The 23,287-nt window shown below is 31.9% G+C and overlaps 1 protein-coding gene across 3 annotated transcripts in view; it reads left to right on the top strand.

The window, feature by feature from the left end:
• TfIIFbeta (transcription factor TFIIFbeta) overlaps positions 1–23,287 on the top strand; it is a 39,656-nt gene that overhangs the window by 12,333 nt on the left and 4,036 nt on the right. For all 3 annotated transcript variants that reach the window (XM_035362686.2, XM_085812107.1, XM_035362685.2), the window contains 5 exons: positions 944–1,083; positions 8,975–9,010; positions 13,975–14,056; positions 15,021–15,117; positions 22,322–22,465. In XM_035362686.2, the coding sequence (XP_035218577.1) occupies positions 944–1,083; positions 8,975–9,010; positions 13,975–14,056; positions 15,021–15,117; positions 22,322–22,465 (499 nt within the window). The remainder of the gene's footprint in view (positions 1–943; positions 1,084–8,974; positions 9,011–13,974; positions 14,057–15,020; positions 15,118–22,321; positions 22,466–23,287) is intronic.

Below are 23,287 nucleotides of genomic sequence, written 5' to 3'. Positions count from 1 at the left end.
GTCAGCTTTTTGTTTAGATTTCAAGTATTTAGTTTTAGTTTATGAATACAGAGAACAACTTTATTTCAAGTTTTGTTATATATCAATATTTTCTATACTTTTTGTTGCTTAATTATAAAAGATGTTAAAAAGTAATGTAAATTAAAATAAATATTATCTATTTTTCAAGTTTGAAGAATTTACCTGAATGTGTGCATGTTTTTCACATTTTATGAAAAATAAATGATACCTAGAGCCATCAAATTTTGAATAATGTAGTCTTCCCTCCCTTCCCCCAGTATGGACATTTTGAAGTCCAAATTCATTTTATTGTGTATTTAATATTTTGTAAAACTTAAACGAATTTTTGATTAACAAACTCGATGATTTCAAAGTGAGCAATGTCAACACTGTACAATGAAAAAAAAAGCATTTTTATCTCCAGCGTGCAAGACTGTCTATCGGAAATTCTGAACATATGTTGTTTTTAAATATTTTATTGTGTATTTAAATATTTTTAGTGCTAATGCTCTTGAAACGTGTATGTGTATGTAGATATTTAAAAAAAAAAAAAAAGCCCCTTTGACCTTTGGCCGTAATCTAAAAAACTTCAGATTCTTTTATAACTTTTTTTTGTGTGTGTGTGTTTGCTATATTCTTAGAAAATAATACATAGAGATAACATCCTTTTATTTGATAAAATAGTCACAAATCGTTTTATTTGTGTTGCCACATATTTTTATATGTTAGTTATATTATAGCACATGATGATAACATTTAAAAATCCATACAGACACAAAAGAAAGTTTGAGACTAATGGCACCTCTGGTGCTTAAAAAAATTGCTACTTGTCCAGATTTTAAACATGTATCTTTTGTATAATTTTTTAGTAAATAATTGTCTTTTTTAAACATCAGTTTATTTATGAAATATGTTTAAATCTCTAAATATATTAATTGGACAGAACTGGAGGCAAAGCGGATATTAAATTTTCCTTATCCGATGACATGCTGAAGACTTCCGATGGCCAAGTGAAAACCGACATTCCAAAAGAACATCGTTTTGTGATATCAAACATTGCTCATCAAACATTAGCAGTTTTTGGTAAGTGTAACTGAATTTTAACAGCTTCTTTTAATTTGGTATGCTTTAAACAATTGTCTGTGTATGCCTGATTACTTATGTACTGTATATAAGCATAAGAAAATGGTTAATTTTTGTTTTTCATTGATGATATAGATCAGCATTTCTCAAACGTTTTTCAAGAGGGGATCACTTAAAAATTCATAAATTAGAATATTTTATGGACCACCTTATTCTATCCATTTCAAAAGTAATTTTTTTAGCATTTTTTACAACTAGTATTTATATTTATAAAATACAATTAGTTAAAATTCGTTTAAGCCTAGCAGTGCCAGATATACAGCAAAATGATGGTAAGAAGCACAATTGTGATAGTGCTTTAAATCCCTCATTTGCTAAGATTGAAGTTGAAAGTCTCTAGGTAGAGTAATCTCTACATATAATAAAAGAAAGAGTCTCTGTGTGTGTCTTTCATTTGCGCTGCGCGTAAGCTACACAGTTTCGACCCACAACTGCGAAATTTGGTACATAGGTGCATCTAGACAAGAGCCAGTACACCTCGAAGCGATTTTTTTCGAAATTCAAATTCGAATTTTTTTTATTTTGTGTTTTGTGACGAAATCGCGTCATTTTGAGACATAATGGGCTATAATAGGAAAGCGAGATTTTACTCTACACACTCCATTTTCACATCGTCTTGAAACGTAGGCACTTAGCTATTTTACGAACTTAAAATAAATTTCGTGTTTTAATAAATCGATTAAATACGAATTTATTGAACAAAGGGAGCTTAACACTTTTTCAATGGGATTTTTTCTAAAAAAGTTTATTTTTCTTTGATTTTTGGACACGTTAAACTTTCATCCTTGCGAATGCTTTTACAAAAAGAATTTTGGAAAAATGATAATATTTTGTATTTTTAAAAGATTTTTTAAATGAAGCTTTCGAGTACACTTCTCACATCTCACATCTTTAAAAATGTGATTTTGGCAACAATTTTCCTGTCTTATTGTTGTTGATAGATTTTTGATGAAATCGCATCATTTTGAATAGTTTCATTCTTTTAGAAGTATGGGTTTGGCAACAATTTTTCATCATATTTCTTATGTCACTGTTTTTAAGAGATTGGCATATTTCATTGTCATTTTTATATAAATATAATATATTTTTATTGATTTTTTTTTTTTTTTTGATAAAGTTGTTCTGTGAAGTAAAATTCTGCGTGGAATTTTATGTTTTTTGAGTTGCTTTCATGTTATTTTTTGCTTATTTCACTGTTTATAAGATATTGAAAAGTTTTGCATGATTTTTGTTCTTCTACGGAAAGTTGGTTAATTTTTTAATTAGGATAATTCATATTTGTATTAAGAGATATAGCTTATTTCATTGTAATTTTTTCCCTTGAAAACATAAGATAAAATAACATTAATTATACTTTGCTTTTCAGAATTTTTTGGTTTTTGTGTTCTTTTATGTTATTTATTGCTCATTTCACTGTTTTTAAGATATTGAAAAGTTTTGAGTGATTTTTTTAGGAAACGAAGTTCTTAACCTCCTTTATACCATTTGAGAGCTTAAGATTTTGCAAGATAATTTATTTATTAGTCTAATTAATATTTGTATTAAGGGATATTGCTTATTTCATTGTAATTTTGTTATATGTAATAACTTTTTTTATGAAGTTGTTATGCAGAGTAAAATTCTATGCAGTTTTTAAATTTAACATTTGGTGTTCCCTTCAGCCATTTTTCCGGTACATTTAAAATCCAAATGAAGGTTGGCAGCGAAGCTGCTAGTAGGTAATAAATTTTGTAAAATGTTGATCTTGGAAGGAAAATCTGTAGATGTTATGTGTAATTTCCTAATTCTAAGATTTTCAGCTATAATGTGGTATATGTAGTTCATTTGAATTTCATTAAGAATCTTTTTTTGGAAATCTAACATTCAGCTATAATGTGATATATGCAGTTAATCTGAATTTTATTTTGAATCTTTTTTGGAGATGTAAGATTTTCACCTGTAATGTGGTATGTGCAGTTTTAATTTAAATTTTACTTTGAACCTTTTTCAGAAATCTAAGGTATTCTGCTATAATGTGTTTATGCACTTAATTTGAAATTTAGTTTGAATCTTATGGAAATCTAAGATTTTCAGCTACAATGAAGCATATGCAGTTTATGAAAATTTTTTTGTGAATCTTTTTTTGGGGGGCAAGTTTTGAAGACCATTTATGATCCATAGGCCATGGTTTAAAAAATATTGCTTTAGATTATTTAGGGAGTTAATAAGACACAATGAAAAACAATTTATTCAGCTTCCAGATTGATGGTGATGTTCCTAGTTAACTAAAATCATGATTCATCCAAGGGCTGTTAAGAAGGACACTGAAGAAATGGAATAATTCTGTATTATTTTATTATTATTAATTTTCCCTGTATTTATTAATTTTCCCAGTTGTACAATTCCCCACCGAGAACTTTCCAATGCCCTTGTACCAGCTGAGGGCTTGACCTTTTAAGGCTGTGGTAGCGATGGTCACCTTTTGCAGCTGGTTCACCGGATGCAAGGTTGAAATGTAGGTCCAGTTGCTTTAAGAATGTCAGAACTGAGCCCTTGCCGTCAAATGTTACTGTTGGCTTCATGGAGGCCTGCATCGCTTCCAAAATAAATCTAAACCCTTCGATAGAATTCGTGGATGTCTGAGGGACCTGAAAGGTCGGAGGGGTCAACGTAAACTTCCCGGATTCTAACGACATGGTCCGTTGAAAAACTTTTTGGGCGCCAAATGCAAGATTCTCACTAGTGTATTTCTCAGTTACTGTAGAAAGTGATGAATCTTAAAAACTAGTTAGCGAATAATCGCTTAAGTTCGTGTAACAAGAAACAACAAGATGGAAGGGTAACTAACCCTATATTATTCGAATAAGATTTAACAAAACTCCGTCTTGGAGTGTACAGTAAAAGTCGACACTTGGGCTTGAACTTAAGAGACTAAGAAATGAACTAAAACTAAGATTAACTAAAGAGATATAGCCGAAGCTATCAAAAACTCAGCAAGTAGACTTCGTGGTTTAAATACTGCTCCTCCTCATTAAGTATTCAGAGTGATTCCAAAACTACGTTCTGGCCGGAAGTAGTAAATTGAAGTTAAGAATTTGACAGGAAAGGAACTTTAACTTAAAATTTAACTGTTAATAAAATTAACATAATCCATACATAGCTTCCGACCAGACTTTAAATACTCGAAAAATACGGTCTCAAAACGACCTTGTTTAAGGCTTTAAAGTCTGAAAAATTTCTTACGTTAACTACACACTTCTAACTTTTGAATTAACTAATTTCACTGTAAAGTTCTGTTTTTAGGGCCAACTTTACAACATTTCTAAAGCTAGGAAAAAACTTTATAAAATTTTACAAAAAAATTCTTCTGTTCTGGCTATACATTATCTTCTTTGAATGGAAACTCTACTCAGCTACTATTAAGTCAGGTCTTGATCTGGAAGGAAATATCATTAGTAAGGAATTTTATAAAGCTTTTATATAAATCTTAAAGTTATGCTTTTTTTTCCTCATTTGGCCCTTATATACCTTCATTCATAACTAAAGTATGTCCCCCATGCTCTCCAGCAAAAGTACTGAAATGTACTTAAGGTATTTTATGTTGTGTTACCACGAAAAAAACTAACGCTACACAACATCTAACTTGGTTAAAATAGACACTCTAGACCCTACAAGACTCCCTACACGCAAACACTTTGCTAATGTAGTAAGCAAAAGCTTATATTTACTTTTAAAAGTGTTAACTGGAGAACCTAACATTAAACACACACATATTCTAAAAATTCAATTTTTTCACAAATCAAATACACAGAGGCCAAAATTTATCTTTTGTACAAGTTTAACTTTATGATATTTCAACACAGAGATTAAACATTTCTACTTTAACATGAACATTTAAATATTTACACATCACTTTTGAATTCACTTTACATCAACAGTCATACTTACTTAATTACAATTTGGCGTCTTTACACGAAATCTTAACTTTACGTTAACAGACTTCAGTAAGCTAAGAGTCTTCCAACTAAACTTATTCACATTTTAATTCTCGCAACTTGCGAGTTCTTAACAAAAGTATTTAACACTCATAGCTTCTCACAAAATTGCTAACATACGAATATTTACAATCAAGTTCTTGCTATCTGCAATTTAACTTTTCTAAACATCTTTAGCAACTTAGAACAAGGTGATATAAATTAAAATGTGTTTTTAAAGTAAAATAAGCAAGGAAATTTTCACTTATCTTTTCTGTATTCCTGCATTCTGATGTGGCAGAACTGTTCGAACGTCGGGTACTTCATCATCTCCAGCCTTCTTCTCTCCGTTTGATGCTCTGTCCTGTTCCAGTCATTCCTTTCCTCTTCTGCCCCTTGTCTAGGCATCTGGGACTCTAGCGGGAGGGCTGCGGGTTTTGGAACGTCAATCTCCTTTTTAGCTCCGGTGGGGCTATCCATCCTTCAGGGTCATTGATGTATTCTTGAGGAAAAGAATAGTGCAAAAAATTACAGAAACATTTGGTGAAATATTTAAGTGTTTTAATTTTTAATGTATCTCATAATCATAATTAACAATTAAAATTTTTATTTTGAATTGCTAAAGTACGTTAACTTTTCGTATATTGAATGTTTGTTAACTTACGATAAATATTCATAATTTAGCAGTCTTTTTTTTTAAAAAAGTCATGAAAAACGTCAACTTTCACCTGTAGAATCACGGTTAGGTTTCTTCAAGGACAATACAAGAAACTGGAAAAAACCAAAGGAAATTAATGTAGATGTATCCGTGGTATTGCTAAAAGGGATAAATTTATTACTAACTATTTAACTTTTTGAAAAGAAATATTTTAATAATTTTACTACAAAATGGAAAAAAGTTAAATAGTTCCCCCAAAAATTCTGTGTAATGAAATTGATTAGATATATAGTCATATTATATATGAATAAAATAATACTATTTTAAGTAATTTTATTTTCTGGCCAGCTCTCTCTGGCATTGAAGAAACTTGCCGACCTTGCTCAGAATACACCATTTCCAAAATCTAACTTTCCTTTTGATGCCACTTGGAATGCATTAAATCTTAATGATAAAAAGGAATTCATCATTTGTGAATTGTGCATGAACTTTGTCATGTAGGTGAGATGTAAGTTCAGAAGGATTAGGACAAATTTTCTCCCATTTTGAATTTATCTATTCAAAATTATAAAATAGGTTACTATATGAAATAGCAAAAAATGTTCCATATCACACACACATTTGTTTCACACGAACAACTGTTTCGAAAATTTTTTCTGTCTGGTTTACTACTGAAAGAAAGACGCATAATTTTTTCCTTCCTTCCTTAAAAAAAAAAAAAAAAAAAAAAAAAAATTGCAAGTTGTTCATTTTCAACCAATTAGCTATGAACTTCGAATGCTATCAGCTTGTTTATAATGGAGAACCAGTTTCTCCCGTGTTAACCCCAAAGCAATCTGTGAGGATTGGCTGTTGTGACAAAGCAGAAGCATTGTTCCAAACAGTTGTTCTTCTGAAACAAACAGACGCGCGATAGCAGCTTAACAGTGGTCTAAAATCAATACATATTTTTTTTAAATTCAATTTTGTTTCTTATTTTGGTATTTTCTGAGTTACCACCCACTCTCCAACAAAGTTGCTAATCATTAGTGACTAATTTTTCACCAACTTAAGACATTTAAAACACTACTCATTTAAAAATGGCAGCTCACTGAAAATTACATAAAACCAACATCTAAGATCATTGAAAATTGCATAAAACAAATTTCAATGATGAAATGCTGAAAATAATTCCGAATAGCAGCAAATTAACTAATTTAAAAATGCAACAAATATTCATAATAAAATGCTTAACATTTAAAAAAAAAAAAATTAGAGAATTGCTAATTCTTGGCATAGCAGAGCAGCTTCGCACCGCTCTGTGTACTTGGCTCATATACACATTTAGCTGGTATAACTTTAAAGAAAAGAAGGGGGGGGGGAAAAAGTGCAGATTTGAAAAAAATTATTAGCACTAAAATCATCAGAGAATTGCACCAATTTGGAGGAAGCTATCATCTCTAAAAAACATGAAAGCATTGCAAAAATGTGGGTAAAGCTACTAGCACTAAAGAGGCAACAGAGAATTGCACTTATTTGGAAAAAGCTGTTATTGTAATCATCTAAGAACAGCTGATAAAGAAATATCCATAATGAAACACTGAAAATTACATAAAAGAGTAAATTAACTAAATTAAAAATGCAAGAAACATCCATAAAAAAACATTTACTCATTTTTCCTACATTCTCAATTACAAAGCAAAATGTCATATTTCTGGAAAAAATGCAGTACTTGCTTTTTTTTTAGCAGGCAAACTCTACACACTAACCACAGCAGGCAGAAACCATAAAGATGATGCGAGAATTTCCGAATTTCAACCGAACACAAAATGTCCTGGCGTGGTATGCACACAACCATTACCATGAGATAAATCAATTTTTGTAAAATTTTGGGTTGCCTGCTTTGGCAATGTAGTACATTGCCCAGTGACTCCTATTAGGATTTGTCAGTTCATGAGAGTTTTTGTTATTGATATGAACTGAAATTCAGTTTTAAAATTCCACCTAAATCCGAAAGTGCAAGTACACAAAAGTACGTACATAACTGCTGCCTCCCCCTAAAAAAAGAATTAACTATAAGTAAACAAAGAAAGGTTATTGTAAACTTACAATCGAAGCTTCTTTTATATGTATGGGATCTGCTGTCATAGATTTAAAATGTAGTAAAAGTGCTATGAAAATTATGAGTGAACAAATCTGAGGGCATAATTTTGAGATTAACTTTTAATACAAGATTTCCAAATGTGCTCAGTATTGGGGGCACTGAAACTTATAAGGAATGAAACTTATAAGGTCACTAATGATCAAGGGTTCAATAGCCAAATAGGCACTACATTTGATTTGCATAATCAATATCCCATTGGTTACAAAATATTTAATTATCAAATAGATAATTGATTGTGTATTGATATAAAGCTATATCATGTAGTAAAGAAGAAATAATATAAAGTAAATATAAGGGGGAAATGCATGTAAATTATGCAATAGATTTTTGAAATCAATAGTAATTTTCTTTTAAATGTATGTAAATTTTTCATGCAGTAAGTGCAGTATAAAAAAGTAAAATTCAGGAACACAAGAAACCCCCTCCCCCTCAAAAAAAGTCACTGTTATCAAAACTGGGGAGGGGAAAACTAAGTGAAGCTTTTATCTAATCTTAATGGGAAAGGGGGGATCTTAACTAAAGTTAGCTTCTTTTAGAAGCAAAGAGTTAAGCAATTTTATGCCAAATATTAAAATACTGCATCGATACATCAAGTGCAAATATTATGCTCATTAAAATCAAACTTTTATGCTATTAGAATCTGATTTTGTTCCTTAAACTTAATTATGTTTTTAAAATTTAAAATAATATAAAGAATAATAAAACATAAATCTATTGAACTATTTTTTTTTTTTTTTTTTTTTTTTTTCCATGTAAAAAATTATTGGAGTGAATGAAGAAAACCATTTTTTAAAAAGCTCATGGTGGGAGAAAAAGGGTTGGGAAAACTGTTCAGATATATGTTTATGTGATTTTGTTAAACCACATATCCATATAAAGTTATATGGCAAGTTATAACTGATTGTTTTTCTTGGTTTTAGGGGGTAAAAAAGGTTTTGAGCTTTGCGAAAGATTAGGGGAATGATCTAGCAATGGGGAAAGGGTTGCATGGAGCAAAACAGGTTGAGAACCATCTATTTAATACTTAAAGATAAGTTATTAGATGTTATGTTGTTGAATTTCTGCTTGTTTTTTCAGGTTCCGAGAATGGTGACTCCAGTGACTCTGGATCAGGTATTCATGTTTTTATATTAAAATTTGCTTGCATTGGTATAATATATGAAAAGGGGTACTTTCGTTATAAAATGGAAATTTTATTATCCTGAAATTTTGAGTAATTTTGTGTTATCTTTAATGCAATATTGAGTAAATGTTATTAAGTATAGATATATAGTTTTTTCCTCTAACATACATTTTTAATATGCATAGATCACGTTTTTAACAAGATTAAAGCTGTAATTATATTTTAAGTATAATTAGAAGATTGTTCCGCAAATTTAATTTAATGTGGACAGAAACGGTTTCGAGTTTTATGGAAGAAGGGATTTGTAAAATTTCATTTATCATCTAAATCCATGGCAGTTTTATTAATACTTTTGTCTTTCTCCAGTCTCTCAAGGTAGTGGTCTCAAACAAATCGCCGCTGAAGCTATTTTGAACAATCCTTGAACAAATTTCAGTTATGTATTTGTTGCAAATACAATACTTACAGTTTTACAGACATAAAGATTAGACTGATGTTATGAGGATGACTGCAATCGAAGGAAAGAAAGATCAAATGAATAGGTCGGAGCTTGCTTTAGTGTCATTGTAGGCTTTGATGTTAAGGCATGTGGAAGAACTTCCCATGTTGGTATAGTCAGTAAACTTCGTTTGACAGCCAAAAGCTGGCATCACTAAATTGTTATTATTTATTCTCAAATTTTGTCCCATTTGATAAATTTTCCCTGAAAGCTTTGAATATTTTCATAATTTGTTTATTTTTGGTTTAAATTAAAGTACGTAATTTAGTAGTTAATTCAACATATTGAAATTATTTGAAATAAATGTCTAAAATTTAATATTTGTCTGTCAGTATATTTGAATTAAACTATAAATTTCTTGCAGGCACCAACCTTTATACTTCAAATAGGAAATAAATATAAATTTTATTTTATTAATTTATTTTTGTTTTGTTGTGTAAAAAATAATTAAAAATTTTGTTAAAGAGTGTTCTGGCCCGTCAACCGTTTTCAGATCGAATATTCATCCCCCAAGCACTTTGAATTCGAGACTAATGTCTTACAGCATCTAATTTCATTTCCATTTGTGGTGTATATTTTCATTTCTTCTTGTTTAACATTTTTTCTTGCACAGACAACACAATGCAACATTTGTAAGCCTAGTATAAATACCAGGATGAATTGAAAGTTTAACTTAAAATAGGGTACAGCCTTAAACCTGCTAACAGATAGCAACAGAAAGAACGAATGGCAGTGGTAATTGAAAATGGTTACCTGACTTTCTTCAGCTGCTGTGTTACTGAAAGGTTGATTAAAATTTCCATTGGGCGGGAGGGACTGTCACCAGATTTTTTATATGGGTTCCAAGAAATAGTGACAGATAAAGTAAAGACAAAAATTGCAAGATTATAATATAATAAAACTTTAAACGGAACAGGAAAACATGCAGACATTGATAAATATGTTCTGTAATTCTAATAATACAGTAATTACAGCAGCCGCCACTTATTAAAATGACTTCTGTTCCAAACATATGTCAGTTTATTAAGCAACTGAGTTTAATGCAGTACAATGTGGACAAAGTCCAAGGAGTACAAAGTCCGTAATCTGGACGTCCATTATCCGGACCTGACCTCAAAGCCACAAACTTATGCATGCACGTTTAATGCGTGTAAAGCCAGTAAAGCGTTTACCCATGTGCACTTCCAATAGTGAAGAAAGTAACAGAGAGATTATTGAAAACGAAAAAATTTCAATTGACAAGTTAGTCGGTATTCTCGACACAGCAATTGTAGGACTTGAGCAGTGGAACTTTGTAACTGAACAAGAAATTATGTCTGTTTATAGAATTAAAGAAATTAAAGAGAAAGTATTAGCACAAAAAACAAAGCAACTTAAACAACTTACATTGAAAGAAATGTTTAATAAAGTAAGCAAATAAATATTAAGCTTTTTTTTTTATAAATTTTGATACCCTTTAGATCATAATTGCTCTTTATTTCATAAATTACAGTTTCATATTTTTAATTATATAATTTCTGCATGCCATCTTACCAGATTTAAATTGATGATCTATAATCCGGAAAAACCCCTAATCCGGAATCGCCAAAGTCTCGACTAGTCCGGATTACGGACTTTGTACTGTAGAAAACAATTTGAGTATTACAAATTGTGTTATCAATTTTATACTTTTTTTAGGTTAAAATAACATGCTGAATAACAATTATTGGAGGAGTTAAACGGCAAGAATTGGCATAATGTTTGTAAATTTTGCTGATTCTTGTTGTTTAATTTCTCCAGTAATTTTAAACTTTTATGATAAATCCTAAAATAATAATTAAAAATTAATGCTAAAATTGAATGAGTTGTGCAATTTTGAAATTAATTTCTTATAAAAATATTTTTATAATTACTTTCTTTGTAAGGTTTATGTTAATTTTTCTAACAGTTAATTTTTAGTTAAAAGTTACTTTTCTATCTTCCTGAATTTCAGATTGCAACTTCCGGCCAGAATGTATTTTCAGAATCGCGTTTGAATGCAAATGAGAAGTATTTAACTGTAAAGTTCTACTGACTTTGTTAGAGAGCCAGAGATTCTGACTGGTGCACGTTCGCCTTTTTAGGCTACTTTCTCAAGGTATTATTACCCTCCGCAGTACTTTAGGCCCTTGATAGCTTCGACGTTAGTTAGCATTAAGGGGCCAACTCTGTTAGAATCTTGATAGCTTTGGCTATATCTTTTTAGTTAGATTAGTTAAGTATAATTTCTTAGTTTCCTGAGTTCAAGCCCAAGTGGAGGCTTTATTGTAAAACTCCAAGAAGGACTATTCTGTGAACTTTATTTGGAATAATAAAGGGTACTTAACCCTTCTCACATTTTGTCTCTGTCTCACGAACTCAAGCGATTATTCGCTTATCAGTTCTTAAGGTTCCTCACTTTAACTGTAACTTAAAGGTACGCAGGTTGGAATCTTACATCTTGATAAATTTTAATCTCTTACAAACAAAATTGCTCTATCTGCATTGGCTGTATACTGTCCAACATTTTTCAATTTTATTACAATTTCATAAAACTGCTGGTAGTTTTTTTTATCAGCACCTTTCAATTCAAGAGTTTTTCTTAGAATTTGTAGTGCTTTTACTAAATCCGATTAGGTTGGCATGTCATCACTTTTTTCTGCATCATTTTTGCTGTAGATTTTTCTGTTCAGGCAGTTTTTTTTTTAACAGTTTGTGTAACACCATAGCCAGTTTTTACACATGTGGTCTCAAATAATGATGCCAATTGTAATATATTTTAAAAATTTATCCTTACATGAATGTCTGAAATATTAGCTCGCTTTTCTTCTGAGGCTTCTTCTATATAAAAGAATTTTCAAAAATATTTTTTAACTGTTTTGAGAGATGGACTCCCTGCTTTGATTATAAAATGCATAACTTCTAGCATAGATATCAACTACTAATCTCCTTTGAGGTGTTTGCATCTTCACAAGATTCAGTTTTGTTTATTATTTTCTGAATATTCTTTCTATAATGATATTTAAAGGATATTTCAGTACGCTGCTTACTCTAAGAGCCATATATTATAACCCATATTTGGAGGAAAACCTAAAATGGGGATATTCATTTTTCAGTTCACAGTCCCATTTCAAATAAAAATCTGTAAAAATACTACTTATCATTAATGAGTTCTTGCTGCTTGTTGCTAAGTTAAATTCTTGACTCCTTTCAAACATCAAGGTTTTCTGCTTTTGTCAATAATTATTATTACTATTTAATTGTTAGGTCGATACTGTACGTTAGTAACACAGTGACTTGGTCTTTCAGTTTCTTAAACCAGTTGCTATTTTGCTTTTAAATATTAATAATGTGTTTTGATAATGTTATATAAGATTGTCCAATTTTATCTGTATTATAAGTTTTATGTGTTTGTATTAATTTAGTAGCACAAGTAAAATGCCTTTTATCCCATCGTCAGCCACGATTATCTCCATGCAGTTTCTAATGAACGATATCGGATTTTTTTCTGTCCAACTTGTCAGCCATCTGTCAATTGATACTTACCATTGTAGAGAATTCTGCAGCTTTTATAATGAAAATAGCTCTGAAAATAGAAGTATTTTTAATTCAACTAACTTAACCTTCCAGCACACACGCTTGGCAATTTTACATGAGCACACGTGCATCCTATTTTTTAGTACATCCGCTATTTTACCGTTTTTGGCACGAAAAACGACAGAAATGAGCGAATAGGTGAATATTCTGACTTAAGAATGAAAAATGTTAGGCATATGTTCTCCACAACATGGTCTACAGCACTGTACACTTGCTGAAATTTATAAGAGGTTTCTGACCTATCTGCCTATCGAGCTGACTACTGCCAAATTAGTTTCCTCTTTAAATTCTTTTAGTTTTACACTTTAAGTTCAGGTTCTGTGACTTGCAGTAACATTGTTACACATAATAGTGATGTTTTTTATAGAATGAATTTATGGATTAAGAATGTGGTGATTTAATGTCTGCTGTCAAACCAGTCTCTTCAGAATTCTTTATCAATCTACAATTTATTGTTCCATTAGATGAATTTTCATGTCAAAAGATTGCACAAAGGTTCCTAACAGTTTGTGTGTAACACTCAACATTCTTGTTATAAGTTTTCACAGTGAAAACTATCTGTTTGTTTATGTAGTGCTCCAAGTCGACGAAGCTGCAAAACGAACTGACAGTAATGGAATGCCAGTTGTGGCACGTCCAAAAAAAAAAAAAAAAAAAAAAAAACTGAACACTTTTAAATCAAAACATTTACCTGTTGTTAGTACGTAAAAATAATTTCCATTTTCTGAGAATAAAGTATTTTTAGGGTCATATTAAATTCAATGCTTTTGTTGAGACACCTTATATAAATGATGCATTGGATATATATATATTAAATCTTTCTAATTTTTGTATGTTTTGTAAATAAATATTGTGTTTTAGGAAAGCTTGTTCTGGGAGGTCATGTTTTGCAAAAAGGTGAATGTCGTCCCCTAGCGGATCAACGCTATATGAATTTAAAGAGGTGAAATTTAATATTTTCATATTTCATTGCTTTAGAATTTTGACATGTAACTATGTACATGTATATGCTAATTTTATTTTTCTTACTTTGGCAATAAAATATAATTTTATGTGACTTTCTAGATGTAAAGAGCAGTTTATGCTGTGCAAAACATCTGAAATTTTGCAAAGTGTTTTTAATATGTATATGATGAAGAAAGTTGCTTTGACTTGTCAGTTTTTTTATATGCTGCATAATTTAAAATTGTATTAATTAATGTTCATTATTTAATCCATTGATTTACACTATATGCTGAATCTGAATAAATAGAAAATGTTGAAGCAAATGGCAAACTTTTAAGTTCTTGGCTGGAAAACCTTTTGGTTTACAGTTTTGTTAGAATTAATGCAGTTTGCTTTATTATGTCATTATAATACAGTTGCATATTTTAAAGCATACAAAATTAGTTACCTTGATCTGTATAAATTAGGACAGACTTGTTGATTCTGTGATAAGACAAGTAAACTCTGGTAATTTGATCAGGTTTAAAATCCTGCAAAATTAGTAGGTAGTTTCATAGGTTTTTCTCGATGTTTTAAAATCGAGTCTTCTTAGAAGACTAGATTAGGTTAATACCCATAATGTGCTTTCCCATTGTCCATTATCTTGTAAAAGCTGTGTGCTTTTTTGAAAGTTTTCAACAGGAAAAACCATTACAAAATTGTCTTACAGAATTCTATTAAAAAATACAAAATTAAAATGATTTAGAATCCTTTAGGATTATTACTCAATTTTCTATCAACTAGGTTAAATAGTTTCATTCATGGTTTCCATTATTAAAATCCATCTAATTACAATATTTTACTTTATATAAGAAATCATTATAAACTTTCATTTTTTTGTAAACTCTGTGTAAAAGTTCATACATTATGGGTGAAAAAATATCTTTATTATTTGTTATCATTTTACCTTTTTTTTCTTTCAGGGAATCTATATTAAAAGCCAGTCAGCCAGAGAGACAAGTGAAACAGATAACAAAAGTTGTGACAAGTTATAAACCTGTATCAGATCATAAATTCAATGTGAGTAAACATTACAAATGTATCAATAGTTATCAATATTAGAATAAGTTCATTTTCCTTCTTGCTCTCTGTTAACGTAGTGCAAGAAAATTTACGGTATTGCATTAATGTTTTTCAAAAGTGGTATTGGCAAGTTAGAATCATGCTGGCTAGAGGTCATAAGTAGTCACAGAAATGATATTGACCATTAAATAATAGTATAGAAAAGAATTAAGCTGCTGGTGCCATCTACTGATGAAGCGAGAACTAAAATATAATTTCCTTAAAGGCTGAAGGTAAAGATGGATTGGAATTAGGGTCATTAACTAGAACGGAAAGATTTTTTTTGGTTCTAGTCAAGTTATTTTTAGTTCTAGTTAATCATGAAAATCAGGAAGTTTTTTTTTCTTTTTTTTTTTTTTTTTTTTTTTTTTTCTAGTTAACGACCCTAATTCCAATCCATCTTTGCCTTCAGCCTTTAAAGAAATTACCGTAATTTCCGGAAGAAAGGCCGCATCAGCGTAAACGCCGCACTCGAGAAAAATGGCGGGAAAAAAATTAAAATTACACAGAATCGCCGCAATAGATTAAATTGTGCGTGACATCGACTTGGGCCGTATAGATGCAAAAACTCAACCTAAGTCCTGATATATGACATACCAGTTAAGAAAAATGCATGAAATGAAACCATAACTCAAAAATAAATTAAAGGTAAGAAATGTATAGCTTCTGTGCCGTTTAGAGACATTTTCAAAAATTTTCCGCTCCCTAATTAAAAACTATCCAACAAGTACTTGTACCCAAACTGATGGGATCTGTATTTGGCAGAATGCCAAGAAAAATCCATTCATGCTGAAGGGGAAATACGTCAGAGTTCATTATTGCGAGACAGGTGAAGTCATGTCCGCCTTTGAAAAAAATTGCAGAAAAGGCAGGGGGGAAAGAGGATGGGTACTGGAAGATTCATCGAATGGCAGAGGAGAGAGATTATTCAAACTGATGAGAATGTTGATTTGAAAGGGGGAAGAATGTTATTGTTCTGAGATCTCGTTTAGGGTGAATAAGGCATGTAGGTCCGTTCAAGGGAAATAACCTAAACAAAATAACGTTCGCAAAAAGCAACTGAGTGGTCTTTTGTGTGGGAACAGCACCAATCTATGCACAATGACAAGGCCATCCAAACTATGTACAATGACCATCATAGGAAATATTTTATTTTTAGTGCACCTAAACGTCGCATGGGTAGAAACGCCGAGGCGTTTCTTCCGGAAATTACGGTATATTTTAGTTCTCATTTCATCAGTAGATGCCGCCAGTAGCTTAACTCTTGTCCAGCCATTCTTATCTTATCTAAGCACTATACCGCATCTCGTTCATTTGCGCTTTGGCAGCTGAGGATGTTGGTTCGGATGGAAAGTAGTCTTGTGAAAATTTGCAAATATAATGCTGATTTTTGTTGTTTGAATTATAAATTAATACTTGTGCTGCGTGTTATTTTATCTTAAGCCTAATGATGTTGTAAAAAGTGTTATTCTAGAAGATTATTAAACTCCTTAAAATCCATTTTGAACTGTTAATAGTGAAAATTAATGCTAAACTTTACTTTTACTAATGAAAAAAATAAGAGATGGGACTCTGGACATTGACCAAGAGTATAAAAGCACATTGCATCAGTATTTCAAATGTAACTCACACAGCGACTGATTGAAATGGACGTGTCAAAGGCGCTCGTTTGGAGTTGTTTGCTATATGATTTTAAAGAAAACTCAAAATTATCTTGTCAACATTCAAGCAACCTATAAAAATTAGAATGGTGCTATTCCTTTTTTCTCGTTAAGAACATGTTGAATTTAAATAGCCAGGTTGTCATCTCTTGTGAACTTAATTCAAACATAATAATGGTTAAAACTGGCAATGCATTTTGCATTAAAAAAACCCACCAAAGTGTCCAAAAAGGTGTAGCTTAGAAATTAGTAAACAAAATAAATATTATATAAAAAAGTGAAAATAAGTTTAAAGCAAGAACTTAATTATGTGCTGCAAGCTGCAATAAATCGGTGACAGTATTTGTCTAAAACAAACATAAAGTAAATTCAAATCATGCTCATACTGGGATATCTTAACTCCCTATTTTTGCAGTAAATGGCAAAATTTGCGCTCCAATTCTTTCAACAGTTAATTTCCTGAAACATTATGAACTGTTCTTAAACAAACTTTTTTTATTTTACTAATTAAAATGTTATGAAACTGCTTATTTATGTGTTTCTAGTTGTAATAAATTAGTTGAATTCAGTTTCTCTACAAATTCTGCCACCTTACTGCTTTTTTGATAATTCACTTAATGAAGTGACTGCAGGAATTTGTTGTGATAATACTTAATGAGGTTATAACATATTTCTTCCGCCTTCTACGAGTTAACCAAAAAAGAAGTTTCCGTTTCTGATATGACATCGGAAGAGTGAACTTCAACATAAAAATAGTCACCAAACCTGGCTATGAAGTGGTTAGAATGGGAGTTTGGACATTGACCAAGAGTATAAAAGCATGTTGCATCATGAGTATAAAAGCATGTTGCATTCAAACATAACTCACACAGTGACTGATTGAAATGGACGTGTCAAAGGCACTTGCTCGGAGTTGTTTGCTGTATGATTTTAAAGTAGGCCTGTCAGCACCAGAATCAACTCGTCGAATTTGCCAGGCCTTTGGGGATGATGCCATTAATGAACGAACCACTAGGCAGTGGTTCCAGAAGTTTAGGTCAGGGAATATGTCTCTTAGTGATGCAGCTGTCGGCCACAAGCGCTGGACGATGAGGCCCTGGTGACAGTAGCCAAACATGTGGTGAGCTTGCTGCACACTTCCAGGTATCTGATGAAAATGATCAGACTCCATTTGCACCACATAAGAAAGGCATACAAGCTGAGCAAGTTTGCTACCCCACTCACTGTCCAATGCAAACAAGCAGCAGCATGCCGCTGCCTGTTTGTCATTGCTGACTCGGCACCACAATGTATCCATATTTGATTGAGTACTTACAAGTGATAAAAAGTTTTTCTAGTATGACACACCCAGTCATTTCAGACATTGGTTGTCACCACGGAACCCTGTGCCTCGCACTGCGAGAACTTCTCTCCGCCCACGCAAGATCCCGCTCTGTATCTGGTAGACTAGTCACCAAGTGCTGCACTATCAGCTCCTGCCAGTGGGCCAGAACCATCACAGCAGGCCTGTACTCACAGCAGTTGGAATGTGTGCATCAGGTACTGATGTTTGAAGAGCCAGCATTAGTCAGTCATAAGGGTGTACTCCTCCATGACAGCACAAGGCCGCATGTAGCTCGGGATGCCAGAGACACCGTCTAGCGACTGTGCTGGGAGACACTACCCCATCCATCATACTCTCCAATCCTCGTATGAACAGACTACCACCTTTTCCATACCCTGCGCAACCATCTTTTTGGGAAATCCTTCAACAACTCGAAAAGGCTCTCACGGACTTCTTTGCATCCAAGACAAACTTACCGCAATGGCATCGCACAGCTAGCCATTCTTTCGCAAAAGGCACTGGATGCCGAGGGTGACTACTTTGAGGATTAGTGTTGATTATTATTTGTTTTATGAATTTTTGTTTCTGACTATCCAAAACGGCAAAAACTTCTTGGTTACCTTGTAGCATGCTTTCGTGATGTAGTGATCAGAATGCTAAGGGGGGATTTGAGAGGTCCGTGGTTTGAGTCCCAATGAGGGCATTGCTTATTTTTCATGTCTTCTATACAGTCAAAAGTCGTTAATTCGGACTCGTCGAGACTTCGTCGATTCCGGATTATCGATTTTTACGGATTATAGATCATGAGTTTAAATCTCGTAAGATGGCATGCAGAAATTATAAAATTAAAAATATGAAACCGTAATTTATGAAATAAAGAACAATTATGATCTAAAGGGTATCAAAATTTACAAAATAAAAGCTTAATATTTATTTGTTTACTTTATTAAACATTTCTTTCAATGTAAATTGTTTAAGTTGCTTCGTTTTATGTGATAATACTTTCTCTTTAATTCTATAAAAAGACATAATTTCTTGTTCAGTTACAAAGTTCCGCTGTTCAAGTCCCGTTAATTGCTGTGCCGAGAATACCGACTAACTTGTCAATCGAAATTGTTTCGTTTTCACTAACCTCTCTGTCACATTCTTCACTTCTTTATCCATTTATTGCAGCAATTCCACTTTTTGTTTGTTGGGCATCGAAACATACTTTCGTTTTGTAGATCCTTTGGAAGTTCCAGCATCGGAAATTCTATTTGACATAATCGAAAGTTCAAGTTTACTTTTATAAAATTGCTCTTACAGTCTGCAAAAAATAATAAGCGGGATCCAATTCGAAACTGAAATAGGTAATTAGATAATTTTAGCTTACACCGTCCGTTATACATTAAACGCGCAGGCGAAAACTTATTCTGCACTTGCGCACACGCATATGCACAGTAGTCAAGGTCTTAGGCGCACGCGTAAAATGCCTGTGCGCATGTGCCAACGCGGCGCATGCGCAGAAAGTTTTTAGCTTTGCGGTCCGGATTATAGATCATTCCGGATTATGGGTGTCCGAATTAACGACTTTTGACTGTATTAAAAAAAATACCTCTACAAGGTGAATGATTGTGAACTGTTGTCTTCAGCATGTAGAACAGTGATTCTCAACCTTTTTTCTCATTGACCCACTTATTTTTTCTGTATAACATATAACACAATCATAAATACAAATAATTTGCATAGATAAAAAGACAACACTTAAAATAAGAATATATACAAAAGTTTTTTTTAATTGGGTTTATTAGATTTATGTTTTATTTTTTATGTTACAAATATTAAAAGCTTTCAAAAACAAAATCACAGATTCTAATTGCACAAAAATTCAAAAAGATAGAAATCTTCATAACTGTACTGTTGTGTAAGAGGATGCACTAAATTAAGATCAGTTTTTGATGTTGAAAACTGATCATTGACACCCTTATAGCAATCCAGGTTTCTTTATTAACTGCTTAGGGGTGTAACCCAAGTTAAATGCAATTTCCTTTATCACAAGGTAACTTGAACTGACTAGAACTGTATAAAGCAGGTGTTGGCGACCTATGGCATGCGTCCCATATTTGGCATGCAGTACGCCTCTCATTGGCAATCTACACAACTCTACAAAATTATCAGGCACAGATAAACTGCATTGTTTCATTTCTCTCCACCGTCAAGAAAATTTGGTTGCCAAAATTTTGTCACGGCGCTTAATTTCTGGAATGAACGCTGTTGTTAAAGTAGTAAATTTCATAGTGTATATCATGATAGATTACTGCTGAGATAAATTGTTTTATAGAGTCTATTATTATAGTTTCTCCAATATTATAGCTTTTATCACTTTCTGCAATATTATAAGTGGTAGCTAACTAATCTTCATTTGTTGTATGTTGTTTCTTAAATGATGCAATATTAATTGAATGATTTTGAAATATTTTATATATTTCCTGAAAATATTCAGTGGGCTTGTCCTTGTCATTTGGATGCATTGTAGAAAGATGTTTTCGCAACTGACTTGGCTCCACTGCCTTGTTGGATAATGTTTTATGGCACAATAAACACATTGGATGTTGTTTATTTGCAACATATTCTATGAAAGCCATCGTCAGATAATAGCTGTATGGCTATTCGCCATTTTGAATTTTATTTTTGAGACATGAGCTCATGCTGTTTTAAAGCATTTTGTTTGCTGTCAGAACTAAATCTAACTGTGTACTGACTTTAATTTCGAATACATAGCAAATTAGCCTCACTTACATCACAAGAACAAAAATTGAAGTCTGATGCGTGACTGTGACTTTTGGAAAAGTGTGTGCTTTTCTGATCCAGTATGAAAAACATTCTTCTCATCTCCTAGTGTTGGTAAGGTGGTTGCAAAAGAGTTTGTGTGCTCTCCATATACAAATGCCCTGTAACAGAGTCTGACTGCTATCCTGATCTTGAATAGCCAGCAGTTAGTTGATTAGTATGTACTCGCAGTACTGTTTGGTTGCTCTGCTACCATGCACGTTGAAAACTGGAATGCCCATTAGTGGTTGGTGAGAACCAGGTTGACTACCACTGGTTTTTTAAGTTTTAGTAGATGCTGGTATTTCTTTACACAAATTAAGTTGATTCACATTGTTTGCATGTTCTTTAGTGATATTTTACACTCATATTATATACGTTAAAAATGTCAGAAGACAAAAGTGAATATGAACACCCTGGTAGATCATACATTGAGCATGATTTAGATGTTGGTGAATCATTTAGCTTGTCTGATAAATTATAACCAGATATGACTTATGCTTGTCAATAGTTTATACTAAATGCAGATCCACTGCCTCCACTGATTTACCTTTGTTCGAAATCCAAAAATTAATTTTCAAAATTTGGTACCACTGCTTTAGACTATTTCAATCTATTTTTGAATGACAAAATTATCGATATGATAACATTTAAAACAAACAGGTTTGCTTGCCAATCCTTAGCAAGTAAGCCTTTATTTGGCCCTTATTGACAAAAATATTTTTGAATTATGTTTAGGCTCACTGGTTTCTTTTCAGATCAGCAACAAAAATGTAGCAAATTTTTGGCAGATAATTAAAAAATAATTTGGTCCTTTAGCAGTTAAGGTGTATATTTATTTATGTTCCTATGTAGAAATATCTGGCTCTGCTGTTTAGAAGTGCAGATTTCAAATGCTGAATAATTGAGTACACTTGTTCCCAAAAATGAGTTGTGTTGTGAAACAATTTTTGTTGAGGAGTGAAAAGAAAGATATTTGAACACTTTTTGTTGTGTTTTATGATTATGTATACTTAAATTACAAATTAATTTATAATTTCTAATTGATTTAATTGGTTGTTGATAATTATTCATATTATTTATTATAAATTTGTTATAACATTTTCTTCTGAACTCCTCCTTTCTCTTTCATTGAGAGCAACTTTGTCTAGAGTATTTTTAGGAAGCAACTTTTTTATATTTTTAATTTTTGAGACAATGTATTTTTGAATTATATTGACATTATATTTGATATATATCTTTAAGTACCTGTTTACTTAATTTTTGAGACAATGTATTTTGAAATTATATTTACGTTATATTTTGCTATATATCTTTAATACGAATTGTGGTAATTAATTTTTTAAAACAAATCTGTTTAAACTTGTAGATCGAGTACGAGCAGAAGAAGAAAGCAGAAGGGCGGAAGGCTAGAGACGACAAAGATAAAGTCATGGATATGTTGTTTGCTGCATTCGAGAAGCACCAGTATTATAACATTAAAGATTTGGAAAAAATAACGCGGCAGCCAGTGGTACGCATAACTTGTATTAAGTTGATATGGATATTCCAAGCAGTATTAAATTATAGCAAAAATCTGATACTTTTACATGTTCAAGACTTTAGCAATATCACATTATTATACTACCACCATTATAATAATTTTTGTTCTCAGATGTGTCGAGAAACAAAAAAATTGCACATATTAATTCTACAAATTTATTTACCAAATAAAATAAATTAGTAAGTCAATTCATCTGCAGTTTTAATAATATTTAATCAGTTTTTTTGTTTTAAAGTCATTGATACTGTTTGTGCATGAAGTCTTCCTAAATGATGTTTGAATGTCCACTTGCTTCATAGATTCTGGTCATTTTTCAAAAAGTTTTTAAAAAATCGTTTCTTACAATGTGAATCTTTATTATTTCTTGTCTACAGTGGCTGAGAGTCAAAGTCACTGAATACTGATGATCCGATCTGGGTTCAGTTCTAGGCAAGCAGGTTGGCTGCATGGGCATCTTTTTGGTTTTCCTGATGTGCTACATGCATGCAAGCCAATTTCCCTTAAAGATTCATCCTTTTAGGCAAATAACCTTGTTACTTATTGTGTTAACTGAGAAGGTTTGGCTAACTTTGGAGGTACTGTGAGCTATTTCTTTCTTCCTTTGCATGAGCTCCACTAAATATGACTTCAAGGCAATCATGGCGACTATTTCTTAGACTAAATACGACTTCAAGGTGATTATAGGCAATCATGTTCAGGCCACGTGTGCCGCTTAAAAGCGCTGGTATTGTAGGGCCAGGAGTAATGGCTAGAAAAAAGACTAATAGAGTTGTCACATTTTGTAATAGCTGT

This window comes from Stegodyphus dumicola, chromosome 2, assembly GCF_044657685.1.
Source record: "Stegodyphus dumicola isolate Sdum_Otavi_A_Nest chromosome 2, ASM4465768v1".
In the NCBI taxonomy this organism is placed as follows: Eukaryota; Metazoa; Arthropoda; class Arachnida; order Araneae; family Eresidae; genus Stegodyphus; species Stegodyphus dumicola.
Note: the sequence above shows the minus strand (reverse complement) of the source record. Positions and strands in the feature narration are given on the sequence as shown.